At 33.0% G+C, this 21,786-nt stretch overlaps 1 protein-coding gene across 1 annotated transcript in view; it reads right to left on the bottom strand.

The window, feature by feature from the left end:
• The window catches only part of WDHD1 (WD repeat and HMG-box DNA binding protein 1), a 102,374-nt gene that overhangs the window by 59,231 nt on the left and 21,357 nt on the right, over positions 1-21,786 (bottom strand). Inside the window, exons 9-12 of the mRNA XM_051978092.1 lie at positions 21,152-21,258; positions 20,880-21,021; positions 19,836-20,052; positions 16,916-17,091 (exon numbers count right to left, since the gene is read on the bottom strand). Of these exons, the coding sequence (XP_051834052.1) occupies positions 16,916-17,091; positions 19,836-20,052; positions 20,880-21,021; positions 21,152-21,258 (642 nt within the window). The remainder of the gene's footprint in view (positions 1-16,915; positions 17,092-19,835; positions 20,053-20,879; positions 21,022-21,151; positions 21,259-21,786) is intronic.

The following is a 21,786-nucleotide window of genomic DNA, read 5'->3' as shown; positions in this document are numbered from 1 at the left end:
CTCACACAAAAAGAAAAAAGAAAGAACAAGAAGAAGGAGGAGGAAAAGAAGGAGAGGAAAGAAGCTGACCATAGAAAGTACAATTGGTTAAATAGGGAAAAAAAAAAAAATGCACAAAAGTTAGTTGAGAAAAACAACTGCTTAAAAGTTAGAATTGGGCAACTGGAAACTAATGACTTTATTAGACATCAAGAATAGATCAAAAAAATTCAAAAGAATGAAAAAACAGAAGAAAATCTAGAATACCTCATTGGAAAAACAACTGACCTAAAAAATAGATGTAAGGCAGAAAATATCAGAATCAGTGGATTACCTCAAAGCCTTAATTAAAAGGAGTATCTGGACAACATCTTTCAAAAGATTATCAAAGAAAGCTTCCCCAATATATTACAATCAGAAGGCAAAAAGGCACTCAAAGAATCCACTGATCACCTCAAGAAAGAGATCCAAAAATAAAAATTCTAAGAAACATTACAGCCAAATTTCAGAACTATCAGATCAATGAAAAAAATACTGCAAGTGGCCAGAAAGAAACAATTCAAATATTGGAGGCTCACAATCAGGATTACGGATTTAGCAGCATAATTAAAGGATTGGAGATTGTGGAACATGATGTTCTAGGAGGCAAAAGAGCTAAGACAACAAGCAAAAATCACTTAGCAAAATTAAGCATAATACTCCAATGATCATTTTTTCTTTTGGTCAGTCAATGAAGAAGAATTTCAAGCTTTCATAAAAAGACTAGAAACAAAAATATGCTCTTCAAAATTAATACCAAGACAAGCATAAATAGGTTAAAGAGGAAAAGAAAACATAAGGGATTCAATAGAACTAAACTATTTACATTACTACATGGGAAGAGAATTTCAAGGGAATTCATAAAAAAAAAAAAAAAATCAAATGAGATGGCCTAGCTGTACCAGATCTAAAATTATATTATAAAGCAGCAGTTACCAAAACCATTTGGTATTGGCTAAGAAACAGACTAGTTGATCAGTGGAATAGATTAAGTTCATAGGACAAAACAGCCAATAACTTTAATAATCTAGTGTTTGACAAACCCAAAAACCCCAGCTTTTGGGATAAGAACTCACTGTTTGACAAAAATTGCTGGGAAAATTGGAAATCAGTATGGCAGGAAGTAGGCATTGACCCACACTTAACACTGTACACCAAGATAAGGTCAAAAAGAGTTTATGACCTAGGCATAAAGAATGAGATTACAAATAAATTGGAAAAGCATAGAATAGTTTACCTCTCAGACCTGTGGAAGAGGAAGGAATTTATTACCAAAGAAGAACTAGAGATCATTATTGACCACAAAATAGAAAAATTTGATTACATCAAATTGAAAAGTTTTTGTACAAGCAAAATTAATGCAAACAAGATTAGAAGGGAAGCAATAAACTGGGAAAACATTTTTACAGTCAAAGGTTCTGATAAAGGCTTCATCTCCAAAATATATAGAGACTTGACTCTAATTTATAAGAAATCAAGCCATTCTCCAATTGATAAATGGTCAACGGATATGAACAGACAATTCTCGAACAAAAAAATTGAAACTATTTTTAGTCATATGAAAAGATGCTCCAAGTCATTATTAATCAGAGAAATACAAATTAAGACAACTCTGAGATACCACTACACACCTGTCAGATTAGCTAGAACGATAGGGAAAGAGAATGCGGAATGCTGGAGGGGATGTGGGAAAACTGGGACACTAATATATTGTTGGTGGAATTGTGAATACATCCAGCCATTCTGGAGAGCAATTTGGAACTATGCTCAAAAAGCTATCAAACTGTGCATACCCTTTGACCCAGCAGCATTACTACTGAGCTTATATCCCAAAGAGATTTTAAAGAAGGGAAAGGGACCTGTGTATGTGCAAGAATGTTTGTGGCAGTCCTCTTTGTAGTGGCCAGAAACTGGAAACTGAGTGGATGCCCATCAATTGGAGAATGGCTGAATAAATTGTGGTATATGAACGTTATGGAATATTATTGTTCTAAGAAATGGCCAGCAGGATGATTTCAGAAAGGCCTGGAGAGACTTACATAAACTGATGCTGAGCGAAATGAGCAGGATCATTATATACTTCAAGAACAATACTACATGATAATCAATTCTGATGGACATGGCCCTCTTCAACAATGAAGATGAACCAAATCAGTTCCATTAGAACCGTAATGAATTGAACCAGCTATACCCAGGGAAAGAACTCTGGGAGATGACTATGAACTACTACATAAAATTCCCAATCCCTCTATTTTTGTCTGTCTGCATTTTTTATTTCCTTCACATGCTAATTGTACACTATTTCAAAGTCCAACTCGTTTTATACAGCAACTTAACTGTTTGTACATGTATACATATATTATATTTAACTTATACTTTAACATATTTAACATGTATTGGTCAACCTGCCATCCGGGAGAAGGGGTGGGGAGGAGGGAAAATTTTGGAACAAAAGGATTTGCAACTGTCAATGCTGAAAAATTACCCATGCATATATCTTGTAAATAAAAAGCTATAATTAAAATAAATAAACTTATTTGGCACCCCACACTGGGAGCCAAAATGTGTTTTTCTTCTTTATAATATAATGGTTCTCTCTTGGGGAAGGTTTTCTGGAGGCAGCCTTAGTTTCAGGTAAGATCAATAATCACCCAAAATGCAGCCAGGTGATAAAAGTTCAAACGTTTATTTTCTCCTTCCAAAATAGTCCGGTTAATTGAGGCCTATATCTCTGCTTGGTTCTAAGAGCTCTTGCAGCTTTGTCCTTTGCTTCTGCCTCTGATTTCTTCAGCCTCCAGCCAGCCACCAAGTGGAAAATGGAATGAATCTCTCTTGCCTCGGAGAGAGGGCTTCTGGCTCTCAATCTCCCAGAGTGCTCTGGGAGACACTCTGGGTGTGTGTCTGCCCCAGCGTGCTCCTCTCCAATCTAATTCAGCTGAACTCTCTTGACTGGGCCTCTGTCTGCTTTTTATATCTGAGAGAATGGGATTGTGAGATATCTCCCAGCGTGCTCTCTGGCCCTAAGAGCTTCAAGGGAGGTGTGAATTCGGATATCTCACCTAAACCCTGAAATCTCCCAAACATGTGAACTCCAATGAGTAAAGGTGTGAACACAAGCATTGTATCAATTAGTTCTACTTAGTACCTTGTTTCAGGTTCTGGCCCAAAACATCTATCTCTTTGTAAGATCAGATCAATGATACTGAACCATGCTAAATTATTGTCTCTATCACAACTCTAATGACTTAACAGTTTGTAAAGATTCCAACAAAAGTGCATTCCAAAGCAAAAAAAAAAAAATACATTTTTTTAAAAATCCAGCCTCAGAATTAGCTCTGGACTGACAGAATCCATAAATATTGAGAGTGCAACAAATTACTAGCAAAAGATAATTTAGAAGATTGCCAGAAAAGGTCTGTTTCAATTGGAAATGGGAAGGAGGCAGCTAAGTGCAAACAGCTGAGTACAAACGCCAGCACAGATAGCACAGAGTCCCAGGAGAGTCCAGACTCCACTTGGCGGAAAATCTAGGGGGAGGAAACAGATCAGAAAAGATCTGTTTCAATCATAAAATGAGAGGGAGGCAGTCAAGCACAAGCAGCTGAGCACAAAAGCCAGGGCAGACAGTGCAGAGTCCTGGAATGATGCAGACTGTGAGTGGCAGACAAATCTACCAGGAGGCAGCAGTGTTGGCCATTCTTCCCTAGTTGCAAGCCAGTAGATCAGCAGAGAAATTAGAAAATGTCCAACACAAACACAAAAGGTAAATAGTGAACACCAAAACGCCAGAATCTCACAAGACCTGGCCACCCCCACCCAGCACTGGGAGTGAGTCAGCACTGACTCACTAACTCACTCACTAACTCCAGTGCAGCCACTGCCACTTATAAAAGAAACTGCTGTTTCTAGAGGAAGCTTGCAAAACTTCCCCTGCCCTAAAAGCAGGCCTTAACTTTTTTCATTTTTAATGAGTAAAAAAGTAAAGAGGATTCTGATGATAGACAGCTTTTATGGTAAAAGAGAATCGATTTCAAATGCTAAGGAGACTAAAGGCAGATCATCTCCAGATGAAGTCCCAAAAGATGATATAACAAAACTCTCCTAGAAGAAATTAAAAAGGATCTTAAAAGAAAGCTAGAAGAAAAATGGGGAAAGGAAATAAAAACTTTGCAAGAGGGTTTGGAAAAGGCATATAACTCATTAAAAGAAAGATTTGATAAAATGGAAAAAGAAAACAACTTCCAGAAAAACAGAATTTGTGAAACAGAAAAAGAAAATAACTCATTAAAAAACTGAATTTGTGAAATGGAAAAAAATTCCACAGAACAAAACAACTCATTCAAAAATTCAATTGGGGGAAGCTAGGTAGTGCAGTGGATAGAGCACCAGCCCTAAAATCAGGAGGATCTAAGTTTAAATCTGGCTTCAGACTTAACACTTCCTAGCTGTGTGACCCTGGACAAGTCACTTAGCCCCAAATGCCTCCACAACTAACTAAGTAAATAAATAAATAAAAAGTCAATTGGACAAATACAAAAAGAAGTTAAAAAAAAAGTAAATGAAGAAAATAATTCAATAAAATTCAGAACTGAACAAATGGAAACAAATGATTTAATGAGACAACAAGAATCAGTCAAGCAAAATCAAAAAAATGAAATAGAAAAAAATGTAAAATATCTAATTGGGAAAACAACCAACCTGGAAAACAGATCTAGGAGAAACAATCTAAGGACTTCCTTAGTCCCTTATTGGACTCTCCATGATGAAAAAAAAGAGCCTAGACATTATTTTTCAGGAAATCATCAAAGAGAATGGCCAGATGTCACAGAATTTATGAAGGTAAAATGACCATTGAAAGAATTCACCAAACACCTGAAAGAGACCCAAATTTAAACCCCAAGGAGTATTGTGGCTAAATTTCAGAACTATCATACCAAGGAAAAAATATTACAAACACCAGAAAGAAACAATTCAAATACCAAGGAGCCACAATAAGGATTACTCAAGACCTAGCAGCTTCTACTTTAAAAGAAGAAAGGGCCTGGAATCTGATATTCCGAAAGGTGAGAACTTGGAATGGAGCCAAGAATAAATTATCCTGGAAAACTGAGCATTCTGTTTCAGGGAAGAAGACGGACATTCAATGAAACTGGTGAATTCCATTTACTTTTGATAAAAAGATCAGTGCTAAACAAAAAATTTGACCTCCAAATATAGAACCCAAGACAAGCATAAAAATGTAAAAAGAAGAAACACACTTGAAACAGAAAGACACACACAGAATAAAGGTAAAAAAGAATCTATTATGTTTCACCTGAAGTAAAAAAAAAAAAAAAAAAAAGGCAGGGGTAGCAATCCTGATCTCAAAGTAAAAGCAAATATAGACCTAAATAAAAGAGAAAAGGAAGGAAATTAGATCTTGCTAAAAGGTATCATAGATGATGAATCAACATCAATATTAAACATATATTCACCAAGTAATATAGCATCCAAATTCTTAGGGAAGAAATTAAGTTACAGGAAGAAATAGCAAAACCATACTATTGGGAGACCTCAACTGTCCTTCAGAACTCAATAAATCCAAGCAAAAAAATAAAGGAGAAATAAACTAGAGATAAACAGGTATGACAGATTTTGTCATCTAATTTGTTATACATCTCTATGTCAGATATTGATTTGCAGAAATCTAAATAGAAACAAAGGAATGTGCCTTTTTCTCAAAAGGACATAAAACCTATGCAAAAAATGATTATTTATTATGGTATAAAAACTTCAAAATCAAATGCAGAAAGTCAGAAAAATTAATTATCTTCTTTTTGGATATAATGCAATAAAACTTAAGTTCAACAAAGAGTGGAAAGACAAATATTAACTGGAAACCAAATGATCTAATCTTAAAGAATAAATTGGTCATACATGTGACAAAATGTAGCAGCCCTTTTTATAATGTCAAGGAACTGACTACTAAGCGGATGCCCATCAGTTGGAGAATGGCTGAATAAGTTATGGTATATGAATGTTATGAAATATTATTGTTCTATAAGAAATGATTAGCAAAATGATTTCAGAAAGGCATGAACTGATAAGTGAAGTAAAACCAAGAGAACATTATACACGGCAGCAAGAAGATTATATGATGATCAACTGTGATGAACTTGGTTCTTTGCAACAATGAGGTGATTCAGGCCAGTTCCAATAGATTTATGATGGAAAGAGTCATCTGCATGCAGACAGAGGACTATGGGGACTGAATGAACCACAATATACTATTTTCACTTAAATGAATAGCTAAGCAAAATGAGTAAAACCAAGAGAACACTGTACATAGCAGCAAGATTGTATAATGATCAATTGTGATGGACTTGGTTCTTTTTCACAGTAAGGTGATTCAAGGCAGTTCCAATAGACTTGTGATAAAAAGAGCCATTGGTATTCAGAGAGAGAATTTGGGAGACTAAATGTGGATGGCATAGAATTTTCACCTTTTTTTGATGGTGGTAGTATTAGTTTGCTTGTTTTTTCCCCCCCTTTTAATCTGATTTTTTTAATGCAGCTAATGAATATGGAAATATGTTTAGAAGAACTATACATGTTTAACCTACAGTGTCTAAGAATTAAGAGAGGAGGGCAGGAAGGAAGAAGAAATTGGAACACAAGATTTTGCAAAAGTAAATGTTGAAAACTAACTTTGCATGTATTTGGAAAAATAAAAAGCTACTATTAAAAAAAAAAGAATCAAGGAATCAATGAACAAATCATAGAAATAATAATTTCATCAAACAAAATGACAAACAACACACCAAAATTTATGGGATGTAGTCAAACTAGTACTCAAAGGAAAATTTATTTCTCTAAATTCTTACTTATATTAACAGAATCAAATCAAATATGACATTAATAAGATTGAAAATAAAAAACTACTGAGCTAATAAATAAATCTAAGAACTGATTTTATGAAAAAAACAAACAAACAAACAAACAAATCAATAAGATAGGCCACTGCTTAATCTGATTTAAAAAAAAAAAAGAAAGAAGAAAATCAAATATCAAAAATGAAAAGGATAAAATCACCACCAATGAAGAAGAAATTAAAGCATCCATTAGGAAATACTTTTCCTGATTATATGCCAACAAATCTGAAAAACTGAGTGAAATCAATGAATATTTACAAAAAATATAAATTGCCCAGATTAACAGATCAGGAAATAGAATGTCTAAATAAATTCATTTTAAAAAAAGAAATTGAACAAGCCATTAATGAACTCCCTAAGAAAAAAATCCAAGAGTCAGATAGGTTCACAAGTGAATTCTAAAAACATTCAAAAAATAATTAATTCCCACAGTATATAAACTATTTGAAAAAACAGGCAAAGAAATCCAACCAAACTACATTTGTAGTTCAAATATGATGCTCAAAACTAATCATAAAAAGCTAAAACACAGAAAGAAAATTGTAGAGACCAATTTCTCTAAAAAATATAGATGCAAAAACTTTGAACAAAATACGAGCACGAATTGAGGGTATTCCTATCAACTAGGGATGGCTGAACAAGCTGCAGCATATAAATGTAATAGAATACTTACTACTGGTCTATAAGAAATGATAAGTGGGCAAATTTCTGAAAAGTCTCAAATTGATGCTGACCAAAGTAAACAGAACCAGAAGAACAGTATACACAATAATAACAACATTATGCAATGATCAATAATGACAGATTTAGTTCTTCTTGATAATATAATGATCCAAGAAAATTCCAAAAAACTCATGATGGAAAATACTATCCACATCCAAAGAAAGAACTATGGAATTTCAATTCAAATAGAATGATACTAACTTTTAAGGCTTTTTTTGTTTTTGTTTTTTCTTTTTTGTGGTTTTTCCCTTTTGTTCTAATTATACTTTCACAATATGACTAATGTGGAAATATGTTTAATATCATTGTAAACATATACAATATCACATTGCTTGCTGTCTTGGGAAGTAGAAGAAAATGAAGGAGAAAAAGTTGGGATTCAGTCATAAAAAAATGAATGCTGAAAACTATGTATATGTGTAATTGGAAAAAATAAAATACTCTTAATTGGAGAAAATTAAATGTCTATTAACTGAAAGGAAAAACAATACTAACAAGGTAATTATATCAATATATCACAGGGATTATACATGATGTCCAGGTAATTTATTCCAGGAATGCAGGGTTAGTTCAATATTGGAAAAACTATCAACATACCTGAATTTATCAATTAAAAAACCCAACAGAAATCATATGGTTACTTCAATAGATGTTAAAAAAGTTTTTTACAAAAAACAGTCCCCATTACTATTAAAAATGCTAGAGAGCATAAGTAATAAAGAGAATACTCTTTAAAATGATAATCAGTATCTACCTAAAACCATCAATAAGCATTATATACAATAGGGCTAAGCTAAAAGTCTTCCCAATAAGATAAGGGTAAAACAAGGATGCCCATTATCACCAATATTATTCAATACAGTAGTAAAAATGTGATCTATAGCAATTAGAAGAAATCAGTGTAATTAGAGAAAACAAAACTATCACTCTTTGCAGATGATATGATGGTATACTTAGAGAACCCTAGAGAAACAACTAAAAAACTACTTGAAATAATTAACTTTAGCAAAGTTACAGGATATAAAATAAACCGTATAACTAATCAGAATTTCTTTAAATAACTAAAGCAAAAGAAAGAGAAATTTCACTTAAAATACCTGTAAACAATATAAATATTTGGGAATCTACCTGTCAAGACAAACCCAGAAACTATATGTACACAATTACAAAACACTTTTCATGCAAATACAATCAGATTGAAACAACTGGAAAAATGTCAACTGCTCATGGGTAAGCTGAGCCAAAATAATAAAAATGACAATTCTGCCTAAAGCAATTTCCTTATTCAGTGCCATACCAATCAAACTACCAAAAAATAATTTGATAAAGTTAGAAAAAATAACCAAAAAATTCATCTGGAAGAACAAAAGTTCAAGACTATCAAAGGAATTAATAGAAAAAAAAATGCAAAGGAAAGAGATCTAGCAGTACAAGATCTCAAGCTATATTATAAAGTAGTAATCATCAAAATTATCTGGTACTGGTTAAGAAATAGATCAAGTGCATTAATAGAAAAGATTAGGTAGACAAGACATAATCTTCAATGACTAAAATAACTAGTGCCAAATAAACCTAAAGATCTCCGCTAATCACAAAAATTATCTGGTACTGGTTAAGAAATAGAGCAGTGAATTAATAGTGCTTAATAAACCCAAAAATCTCAGCTTTTGATGGCTTTGAGAACTGACAAAAAATACTGGGAAATCAAAAAAAAGAAATGACAGAACACAAATTAGATCTAAACCAACATCTCACACCATCTGTCAAAATAAGATCAAAATGGGTGCATGATTCAGACATAAAGGGTGACACCATAAACAAATTAAAAGAGCAAGCAAGCAATCTATCAGATCTATGGGGAAGGGAAGAATTCATGACCAAATGAAATAGCATGATGAAATGCAAAACAAATAATTTTGATTATATTAAAATAAAAAGCTTTTGTTCAAACAAAACTAATGCAACCATGACTAGAAGGAAAACAGAAATCTGGGAAACAATCTTTACAGCAAGTGATTCAAATATATAGAGAACTGAATCAAATTTACAAGAATACAAGCCATTCCCCAGTTGATAAATGATCAAAGCCAGTTTTGAGATGAAGAAATCAAAGTTATTTATGTGTAAATGAAAAAGTGCTCTACATCACTTCTATTGTAGAAATGCAAATGAAAACAATTGTGAACATTGGATGTGACCTCCCCCCCCCCAAAAAAAAAAGGAAAATGATAATTGCTAGAGAGGATGTGAGGAAAACTGGAACACTAATGCACTGTTGGTGGAACTGTGAACTAAGTCAACGATTTTGGAAAACAATCTGGACCTATGCCTAAAGGACAACCAAACTGGGCACATACTCTGCGATCCAGCAATACCACTACTAGTTTGTAAACAAAAGAGATCATAAAAAGGGGGAAAGTGTCTACATGTGCAAAAATATTTATAATAGTCAACTTTATGGTGGCAAAATATTGTAAACCTAAGGTGATCACCATCAATTGGGGAATGGCTGAAGAAGCTATAGTATATGATTGTAATGGAGCACTACCTGTGCAATAAGAAATGATTAACACTCAGACTTAAATAATTGGAAAAATATTAAGTGCTCTTGGATCGGCCAAGCAAACATAATAAAGATGACAATACTCCCTAAACTAATCTATTTATTTAGTGCTATACTAATCAGACTTCCAAGAAAATATTTTAATGACCTAGAAAAAATAACAACAAAATTCATATGGAACAATAAAAAGTCGAGAATCTCAAGGGAATTAATGAAAAAAAAATCAAATGAAGGTGGCCTAGCTGTACCTGATCTAAAATTATATTATAAAGCAGCAGTCACCAAAACCATTTGGTATTGGCTAAGAAATAGATTAGTGGATCAGTGGAAAAGGTTAGGTTCACAAGACAGAATAGTCAACTATAGCAATCTAGTGTTTGACAAACCCAAAGCCCCTAACTTCTGGGAAAAGAATTCATTATTTGATAAAAACTGCTGGGATAATTGGAAATCAGTATGGCAGAAATTAGGCATGGACCCACACTTAACACCATATACCAAGATAAGATCAAAATGGGTCCATGACCTAGGCATAAAGAACGAGATTATAAATAAATTAGAGGAACATAGAATAGTTTATCTCTCAGACTTGTGGAGGAGAAAGAAATTTGTGACCAAAGATGAACTAGAGACCATTACTGATCACAAAATAGAAAATTTTGATTACATCAAATTAAAAAGCCTTTGTACAAACAAAACTAATGCAAACAAGATTAGAAGGGAAGCAACAAACTGGGAAAACATCTTCACAGTTAAAGGTTCTGATACAAGGCCTCATTTCCAAAATATATAGAGAAATGACTCAAATTTATAAGAAATCAAGCCATTCTCCAATTGATAAATGGTCAAAGGATATGAACAGACAATTTTCAGAGGATGAAATTGAAACTATTACCACTCATATGAAAGAGTGTTCCAAATCATTATTGATCAGAGACATGCAAATTAAGACAACTCTGAGATACCACTACACACCTGTCAGATTGGCTAAGATGACAGGAAAAAATAATGATGAACGTTGGAGGGGATGCGGGAAAACTGGGACACTAATGCATTGTTGGTGGAGTTGTGAACGAATCCAACCATTCTGGAGAGCAATCTGGAATTATGCCCAAAAAATTATCAAATTAAGCATACCCTTTGATCCAGCAGTGTTTCTATTGGGCCTATATCCCAAAGAAATACTAAAGAAGGGAAAGGGACCTGTATGTGCCAAAATGTTTGTAGCAGCCCTATTTGTAGTGGCTAGAAACTGGAAAATGAATGGATGCCCATCAATTGGAGAATGGCTGGGTAAATTGTGGGATATGAATGTTATGGAATATTATTGTTCTGTAAGAAATGACCAGCAGGATGAATACAGAGAGGACTGGCGAGACTTACATGAACTGATGCTAAGTGAAATGAGCAGAACCAGGAGATCATTATACACTTCGACAACGATATTGTATGAGGACATATTTTGATGGAAGTGGATTTCTTTGACAAAGAGACCTAACTGAGTTTCAATTGATAAATGACGGACAAAAGCAGCTACACCCAAAGAAAGAACACTGGGAAACGAATGTGAACTATCTGCATTTTTGTTTTTCTTCCCGGGTTATTTATACCTTCTGAATCCAATTCTCCCTATGCAACAAGAGAACTGTTCGGTCCTGCAAACATATATTGTATCTAGGATATACTGCAACATATCCAACATATAAAGGACTGCTTGCCATCTAGGGGAGAGGGTGGAGGGAGGGAGGGGAAAAAAATTGGAATAGAAACAAGTGCAAAGGATAATGTTGTTAAAAAAAAAAAAAATTACCCTGGCATGGATTCTGTCAATATAAAGTAATTATTAAATAAAAATTTAAAAAAAAAAAAGAAGAGATCACTGAAGGAAAAAAAAAAAAAAAAAGAAATGATTAACAGGCAGATTTCAGAAAAACATGGAAAGATTTGTGTGAAAAGATGCAAAGTAAAATGATCAGAACCAGGAAAGCACTGTTCACAATTTCATCAACATTATGTGATCAACTATGAATGACTCGGTCCTTCTCAGTAACACAATGATTGAAGACAAATATAAAGGATTCACAAAGGAAATGGCTATATACATCCAGATAAAGAACTAATGGATTCTCAATACAGATCAAAGTATATTTATTTTCATTTATTTTATTCTTTTTCATGTTTTTTTTTTCCATTTGATCTATTTTTTTCTCACTATGACTGATATGGAAATATTTTACATGATAGTACATGTATAACCTATATCAATTTTATCATTTTAGAAAAAGAAAAGGAGAAGGGGGGGAAAAAGAAAAATTTGGAACTCAAAATCTTGTAAAACTGAATGCTACAAATTGTCTTGATAGTGTAACTGGAAGAAAAAACCTAGTAAATCAAAACAAACAAATAAAAATTGCCTGGATATCTTAGAATACAAAATGGAAATAGAAAGAACACATCAGTCACCTCCTAAAATAAATCCCAAAATGAAAACTCCCCACACTGCAATAATCAAAATAAGAATTTCCACATTTAAAAAGAAATTCAAGTGCTCAGGCCACAGAATCACACACAATTTAGCAGCCATTACTATAAAGGAACAGGGAACTTGGTATATGACTGTCTATAAAGCAAAAGATATGGACCTTTAGTCAAAATTAACTTATCTGGCAAAACCAAGTATATTGATATGGGGGGTGGGGGGAGAAATGAACTTTTAATGAAACAGGAATTCCAAACATTCCTTACAAAATGATTAGAGCTCTATAGAAACTTTGAAAGTAAAACATAGGCATTAAGAGAAACACAAAAAGGCAATCATGTGTAATGATAATTGACTAAACACATAAATTGTTTATATTCTATCCCATTTAAGCCCTTATATCACATTAATTCATTAATGATGATTATCATTTAGGAATAATACAGAGTTTAATCAGACAATGCCTGGGAATGGTTCTGTTATATTCTAATGATTTTAAAGAGAAGAATGGAAAGAGAAGGGAAAAGAAATATACTGGAGTTATGAGGCAGAATAGCAAAAGTAGAGAAAAAAGATTGGGAAAAGGGGTCTCATATAATTAGGGTACACAAGTAAACATCTATACAAAGGGGATGGAGGACCAATTAAAACAGAGGTCCTCAAACTTTTAAAATAGGGGACCAATTCACTGTCCCTCAGACTGTTAGAGGGCCGGACTATAGTAAAAACAAAAGCTTTGTTTTGTGGGCCTTTAAATAAAGGAACTTCATATCCCTGGATGAGGGGGATAAATGTCCTCAGCTACTGCATCTGGCCCATGGGCCCTACCCCTGAATTAAAATTTCAACTTCTCTTTAAACTGAACTAGTTAGATAAAGAAAGAATACACCTACATATATACAGAGTTGGGTACAGAAATATATTTCACTAAACAAGGAAACAAGAGGGAAAGAAGAGAAGAAGAGGATACATAGAGGAGAGGGGAGTAAAAAAAGGTATAGTCTTAAACAAAACAAACTTTATGCATGTACAAAATGGCAAAGAATGAGAATCTGAGGAGCTGGCCAAAAACTGGGAAAGAGACAAACAACTTACAGTATATAAATATGATGGAACACTGCTTTGTTTTAAGAAATAATAAAGAGAATGTTTTCTTAAAAACCTAAAAAGATATATAAATCAATGTCAAATGAAGTGAACAGAAACTGAAGAATGATTTATACAATGATAGCAATATGGCAAAGGCAAATATCCTTGGAAGAATTAAGAATGAGCAACCATAATTCTAGCAGATTTATGATGAAACATGCTATCCTAGAATGAGATATAGGATTTGAATGAAAGAACAAGACAAATTTTTTTTACTCATTATCTTTGCTTGTAAAAGGGTTTGTTCATCTTAATTTATAAAGTAGGGGAGGGAAATGTTTGAGGCTGGAGGATGAGAAGGCAGATTTTTGCCGATTGAAAAAAATGAAATAATTTTTTCTAAATTACATAGGTTATAAATGACAATGCATTTTCTCCTTAATCTAGTATTTGCTTTATGATACAGGATACAGAAATAAAAGTTTAACTTGGGGTTATGAAGAATGAGGTATCTAGAGTCCTTATAGAAAGACAAAGCATTTTTAAGTATTGATAACATAACATAAATATGTGAAGTATAGGGTTTGCCAATCAAAGCAAGAAAAAGTCTTTGCTATCAAGATGCCTACATTCTAATTGAGAAGACAACACATAAAGGGGAACTGGAAAGGAAGAGAAGGAAATGTTACATGATAGTAACATGACAGATGATGTACATTTATTGCTGTAGAAATCTGGAACCAAATCATTTAAGGTCAAAGCTTGCCTGAAGACTGCAAATTTTCAGAGATGAAGGATCTGGAGTTGGAGATAGCTCTATCTTCTATCAAGAAACATTACTGGCTTATTGCAAGACATTTAACCATCAAACAATACATATTTATCAAGCAACTTCTATGCACCAGACACTGAGGATGGAGATAATTCTATTAGGTAAATATTAAACAATCCTGTCTTCATGGAGTTTGCATTGTGTTATGCTGCATGTGTCATATATGCACCTATTATTTGCATATATGAATGTATACAAAACATACAACAAATACTAGAAGATATTAGTAATTGGTAATGCCTAGCTACATTTTGAAAGCAGGGATACTAAGATGCAGAGGTAAAAAAAGAAGTGCACTTCAGACATGGAAAACAGCAAGTATAAGAGCATGGAAATATGCCTTTTCTACAACCATACCTTCTTTAAAAGTCAAAATCCATATATTATATAGTACAGGAGATAAAGAGCTGAATAAGGACATTTATACAAAAGTTTCAAAAGCTTTTCAAAATAAAATGTCCTCTGAGATACCACCACATACCTGTGAGATTAGCTAGAATGACAGGGAAAGATAATGCAGAATGTTGGAGGGGATGTGGGAAAACAGGGATACTGATACATTGTTGGTGGAATTGTGAACACATCCAGCCATTCTGAAGAGCAATTTGGAACTATGCTCAAAAAGTTATCAAACTGTGCATACCCTTTGATCCAGTAGTGTTTCTACTAGGCTTATAACCCAAAGAGATACTAAAGAAGGGAAAGGGACCTGTATGTGCCAAAAGGTTTGTGGCAGCCCTGTTTGTAGTGACTACAAGCTGGAAAATGAATGGATGCCCATCAAGTGGAGAATGGTTGGGTAAATTGTGGTATATGAATGCTATGGAATATTATTGTTCTGTAAGGAATGACCAGCAGGATGAATACAGAGAGGATTGGAGAGACTTACATGAACTGATGCTAAGTGAAATGAGCAGAACCAGGAGATCATTACATACCTCAACAACGATATTGTATGAGGATGTATTCTGATGGAAGTGAATATCTTCGACAAAGAGATCTAACTCAGTTTCAATTGATAAATGATGGACAAAAGCAGCTACACCCAAAGAAAGAACACTGGGAAATGAATGTAAACTATTAGCATTTTTGTTTTTCTTCCCGGGTTATTTTTACCTTCTGAATCTAATTTTCTCTGTGCAATAAGAGAACTGTTCAGTTCTGCACACATATATTGTATCTAGGATATACTGTAACCTATTTAACATGTATAGGACTATTTGCCATCTAAGGGAGGGGGTGGAGGGAAGGAGGGGAAAAATTGGAACAGAAGTGAGTGCAAGGGATAATGTTGTAAAAAATTTACCCTGGCATGGGTTCTGTCAATAAAAAGTCATTAAAAAAAACAGAGAGAGAGAGAAAGAGAGAGAGAGAGAGAGAGATGTTATCCCTAATTTTTAAATAGAATTCTTTGCAGATATATTCATCTAAAAGAATCATAAACTACATGCACTGTTCGAATGCCAATTGTCCAGACCTGCTCATAGGAGGACTTTGGTACCAGCCTGAGTCCTGATTCTTGGGTGAGGAGTGATAAGGCAGAACTCAAGAGGATGGTCATACAGGATCCTGTTTATTCAAAAAATCCTCAGCCTTATATACCCTATGTTTACATGCTACACTTACATATGCAGGACCACATAAACAACTTGCTACTGTGTACAGATATCTCCTTGCCACTTTAGTATAACTCTGCAACAACATAAATTGTCATGTCCTCTGACTTCTCAGGAAGGCTGAGATTCCCCTGGGGGGGATGGAGAGCCAAACCAGATACGTCAGCAGGGTTCCTTTTAATGGACTAAAGGGTCTTATACTTTACCCAAGGTTCTCCACTATCTGTGGCCTTCTATAATGCACTAAAACCTTGATTAATGAGCATTCATTTTTTTGAAATGCTTGATTAATTTCTTTCTGAACTCTACTTTTAAGAAAAATAGGGAAATATATTATATTTATTCAAAAGACTAACATTTAAAAAAGCCTGAGGTCAAGACAAATACAATTTCTTTTTCCTTTTACAGCCACATTTCCTATTTATAGCCATACAATGAAAAATTCTAAATGAAAAACAATGCACTGAGAGAGATAAAATCATTCACATAAAATGCAATTATGTTCAGTATACTATATTCTATAAGATAAGATTTTAAATCTTTAATTAACCAGAAACTTAACTACAATAATCTATTTCAAGTAATCAAAGTTTTCTATTGTCTCATAACAGTAAGGATAACTGCTAAACATAACTGAAAGATTTTTGATCCTCAAATGTGAGGATCAAAAAAAATGAGCCCTACCATGAATCGATGGGTGAGGTATAAGGGAGTAGAACCAGACTGGAATGGCTTTTGCTGGGGAGATGGCATTGGGCCATCATAATATGTCCTTTGCGAAACTGTAAGTGGCAGAGCACAAGTGCTTTCATCTTTCTCTTCTTTTTCTCGACGAGAACCTTTTCCTGTCAATGCAATCTCTAAAACAGAAAATTTTTTAATCAGAGATTCATAAATACCAAGAAAACAAAGAACACAAGCTAAGAAGTTGGGAAAATAAAGACCAATCTCTGATTACATCATACAAATTGTGGAATAACTGACTTGTCAATCAGCCAGTGAGGAGATAGTCTCTTGGTAACACTATCTCTCTGACCATAGAACACTAGACATTTATACACCAGTCAAAATAGAAAAGGGATTATCTTGCAAAAGCAACTGGTGAGTGCTAAAGCAAAAGTAAAAAAGAATCAGTTGCTTAGGCAAAAACAGTCCTATGTAACCTCTGGCTTTCCAATTAATGAAGTACATTTGCTAATATGAAACTAAATTTAACTCTATAATTTGCTAGCCTAAAGACAGATGAAATCATTTTTCTTGTATTGTTACACATCTGGAAATCAAACTACATACAACAAGGTATTTTCTAAGATTTATTTATAAAATGTAGCCTATATACAGTGACTATACTTGAAGAATTTCATTTTGAATATTCAAACATGTATTTTTTTAAGGTTGCAAAAATAAAAGAATCATATAACTGGTGAATAACCTACAATGCAATTCTTTAAAATTCCTAAAAAGCAATTGTCTTTCTTACAAAAAATATGACCAGTGATTCATAAAAGTTCACTGTATTTTTGAACAGTTCTAAATGTTGAAAAGTTCTTCCTTACATTGAAGAAAAATCTGTTTTCTTAAATTTCCATCTGTTGGAACTAACTCTATCCTTTGGAGAACACAAAATAAATCTCATCTCTTGTTCCAATATCTGTCACCATGTTAAGCTAAATTTATCAAATGAAACAAAGAGTTCTAAAATGTTAAGAATAGAAGGGACCATGGAAATAATTTTATCCATCAAACTCATTTTAGAGACAGCTGAATTCAAGGTCAAGCCACTTTTTGTGGGAATTTAAAGAGTCACAGACTCACTAAGCCTATAAAATGGGGGTAATACAAGTAATAAAAATGCTTTTAAGTCCCAAAATTAAACATTTAACTTTGTAGATGAGAAAAATAACAACTCCAAAGGTGAAAAGACTTATTACAAAAAGTCTCTTGTTGCTTTACCTGACCTTTGCATTGCAGGCTCACCACTCTTATCACTATGCTCTGAAATTTTGTCAGTTAGTCAATGTCTTTCAAAGACAGTGCCCAATAATCAATTATTTATTAATTATTTTTATATTATATTATATTAATTATATGTTATTAATTCCATTTAGGGAATGACTAAAATGATGCAGTACTTCATGCTGTAGTATTTCAACTAGAGTACTAGTTGTACTAGGAAGTACAACTTATTAAGTCTACAACTAGAGTACTAGTAAGATATAAGAATGATAAGGAATATAACATGAAAAAGCCTGTACAAAATACAAAATTTTAAAAAATCACATTCCATAACAATTTAATTTTTTTCAAGTATATATTTGTAAATATGTAAAATATGTGTATAACTTTGTTGTTATTTTGCTGTTATAGATCTGATTTCATTGGCATATATAGAGAATTGCCAAGAAATAAACTAACTCTCAACATAGGTGAGAAATTGCTGCAACGTGAAATCTTCCTGAGTGAGGTGGGGTACTGAGAGGTTAAAAAACTTGCTCAGGACCACAGAGCCAGCATGTCAGAGGTAGATTTAAAGCCAAGTTTCCTTGACACTAATACCATCAATTCTTTTACTATACCATTCTACCTCTCCCATATATAAATATGCCACTAGAGAAGAGATTTAGAGTGAATTACCTACAAGTTGATATCCTCACTAGTTTAACTATATTTTGAAATAGTAAAAAGTTTGTGGTTTAATATATAACATGTTCTTTTTTTCTATAAAGCTACATGAATTTATGGGGGAGCTAATTCAGTTCACTGATTCCACAGGGATCTCCTGATGGAAACTCCTTCCACCAATGAAAATCAGCAAATAATTCATAACTTTCAATCTTAAAGCATTTCAATGGTATTGAGAAGTTAAATGAATTGCCTCTGTACCAACACATAACAGAGGTAGAACTTAAATCCAGATCTATCTACATGACTCCAAAGTGGTGCTCTATCTTTTACATTTCTTTGATTTAGAGGAACCTTTTTGGCAATTACTATCACATTCTAACTTGTATTGAACCTACCATAAAAAAAGCCCCCCTAACATTTTTACATAAATTCCATAAAGCCAAATAGACCCCAAAACATACCAACAATGACTTCTAAAAAAATTTTTTTTAGTCTTGTACATACTAAATTTCATCTTATGAAAGAATATTATTCTAACTAGCTGGGAATACAGATTCCATCATTTAATACATGATCTTCACTGATTTATACTGTCATACACAAATTAGAAAATAGGTATTCATTCAAGTCTTGACATAAATGAAAAACAGGACAGATGCCTATTTCCTGCCTCTAGAGACCTCTAAAAACTGGGTAAAAAAAAAAAATTGACTACCAGTACTATAATTGATATTCTTTATATCTTGCAAATCATTAGTTATGAATATAATTATAATATCACCTCTCTTGACATTTCTCCATCTTATCTACAAGGACATCAAAGCAGACTGTCAAATGCTTTCCTGAAATTGACAGGCACTGTGTCTCTGACACATTCTTGATCTGACATTAAGAAATTTTCATGAATTTCTTAATTATTTCAACTGAAAATTATTTATCAGTCACACAGCCTATCATATATACATTGTTAGACTCTTACCAACTGAACTGTCATCATCTTCTAGGATGGGATTTCTGTGTCTAGAGTAACCTGAAGCCAACATAAGATCATCTTCATCATCTTCATAATTTGTTCTTCCTTTTGAAGTTAATTGGAATTCCGTATTTTCATTTAAAAAATCACCACTGTCATCATTGTCACTATCATCATCTCCATCAAAAAGTTCATTGTAAACTTTGTTTCCCATGCCAGAAACCTTTTAAGAAAATTAGTTAATCTCAGGAATTGTTTAGGGAAACTTAATTAAACAGAAGTTAATTAATAATCAGTTGAAATATATCTGTTCCTTTCTATAACATTAGTTGTCTATACTATGGCTTTTTAAATTTTTTCATTCCAACTCCTTTTCACCTGAAAAATGTTTGTCCCAAATATACAGGTATAGAAAACATATAGAAATCAAACATTTACTGATAATAAATCATAATTTTACAATCTCCACCTTTAATTACAAGACCTCTTATGGGACCACAGTTCATTAGGTCATCAAAAATTACTGCCTTATATGATAAATTATCTTTTGTGTACATAAATATTTCCCCAATTAGATAGCAAACTCCTTTAGGGGTTAGGGCATTGACTCTGTTTTTATTTCCCACAGTATACTATACATAGTAAGCATGATATAAATATTTAATTGATATTTTTTAAAAGAAGTGTTACAAACTGTACACTATGGACTATTGTCATAGCATATAAAAATAAGGTACTTTTGAATTGGGATTCTATCATAAAAGTTAATCACTGATTATGTCTTTCAAGTATCACCCCAAGATCATTCTATGAAAATGTAAGATTATATATTTGAATAACTGTTGAAATTAAAAACATTTTCATTTACTTACTCATTCTAATAATATTGGTAGAAAATCAAGTAAAGGACCACAACTGACAAATGAGGTATAAACAAAAGGCTAATTCACAAATTTGTCAAATGTTCTTCCTTAGATTTATATTAACTATATTTTAGGTATAATACACATACATGATCACCATTAAAGAATCAAATTTCTATAGTATTACTTTACTACTTGACTTTGTTCCATCTGTATCACAAACATTCTCCAGGAGCCCCAAGTTTCCTTCAGCATCTGTATATGCTATTTGTTTAGAAGTAGGATGCCACGCTAGACCACAAATTGTATAACCTTTCTCATGTTTCACCCTTAAAAAAAAAAATAGAACTTAAATTTAAAACATGATACAGAAATTCCAAAGAAGTATCTTTCAGTAAATTCCAGTGAATTTTTCAAAACCAAAGAAGAATAAGATAAATATTGTATATTCAACTCTACCTTTCCATGCAGTCTCTAGTTTCCACATTCCAAACTACAATATAACCATTTAGACTCCCTGCTGCCAAATATTTTTCACAAGGAGACCAGGTCACAACATTGAGGGGCTATCGAGAAAAAGGGATAATAAAACAAAGCCAGTTTTAGTTAAGCTGGAATTGTATATAAATTTTGATTTAGTAACTAGATAACACAGTGGATAATGTTGGATTTGGAGTCAAGAAAATTTATATTCATATCCTACATATTTGCAAGCTATAATAACATGGGCAAGTCATTTAACCTCTCTCTGCTTTAGAATTCTCATCTTTAAAATGAAGTTAATAACAGCACCTACCTAATAGAGTTATTGTGAGCATTAAATGATATAACATATGCAGAGCACTTTGCAAACCTTAAAGCACTGTATAAATGTTAGTTGTTATTATTCTATAAATGTTATCATCCTAGGTTTTAGAAAATTCTAACTTGGTTTTTACACAAAGGAATACAGTAGAAATACAATAAACATTCAATTATTCTTTGAAATGCTGTACCAACCAATTTTTTTAGGTTTTTTAGTTTGCTCACTTCATGCTGCAACTATTAACTGAATTCTTTCTAGTTTCCTCAAAACTATCCATTTTATCATTTCT

Source organism: Antechinus flavipes, chromosome 2 (genome assembly GCF_016432865.1).
Source record: "Antechinus flavipes isolate AdamAnt ecotype Samford, QLD, Australia chromosome 2, AdamAnt_v2, whole genome shotgun sequence".
In the NCBI taxonomy this organism is placed as follows: domain Eukaryota; kingdom Metazoa; phylum Chordata; class Mammalia; order Dasyuromorphia; family Dasyuridae; genus Antechinus; species Antechinus flavipes.
The sequence above is the reverse complement of the archived record's forward strand: the minus strand, read 5'-3'. Positions and strand labels throughout refer to the sequence as shown.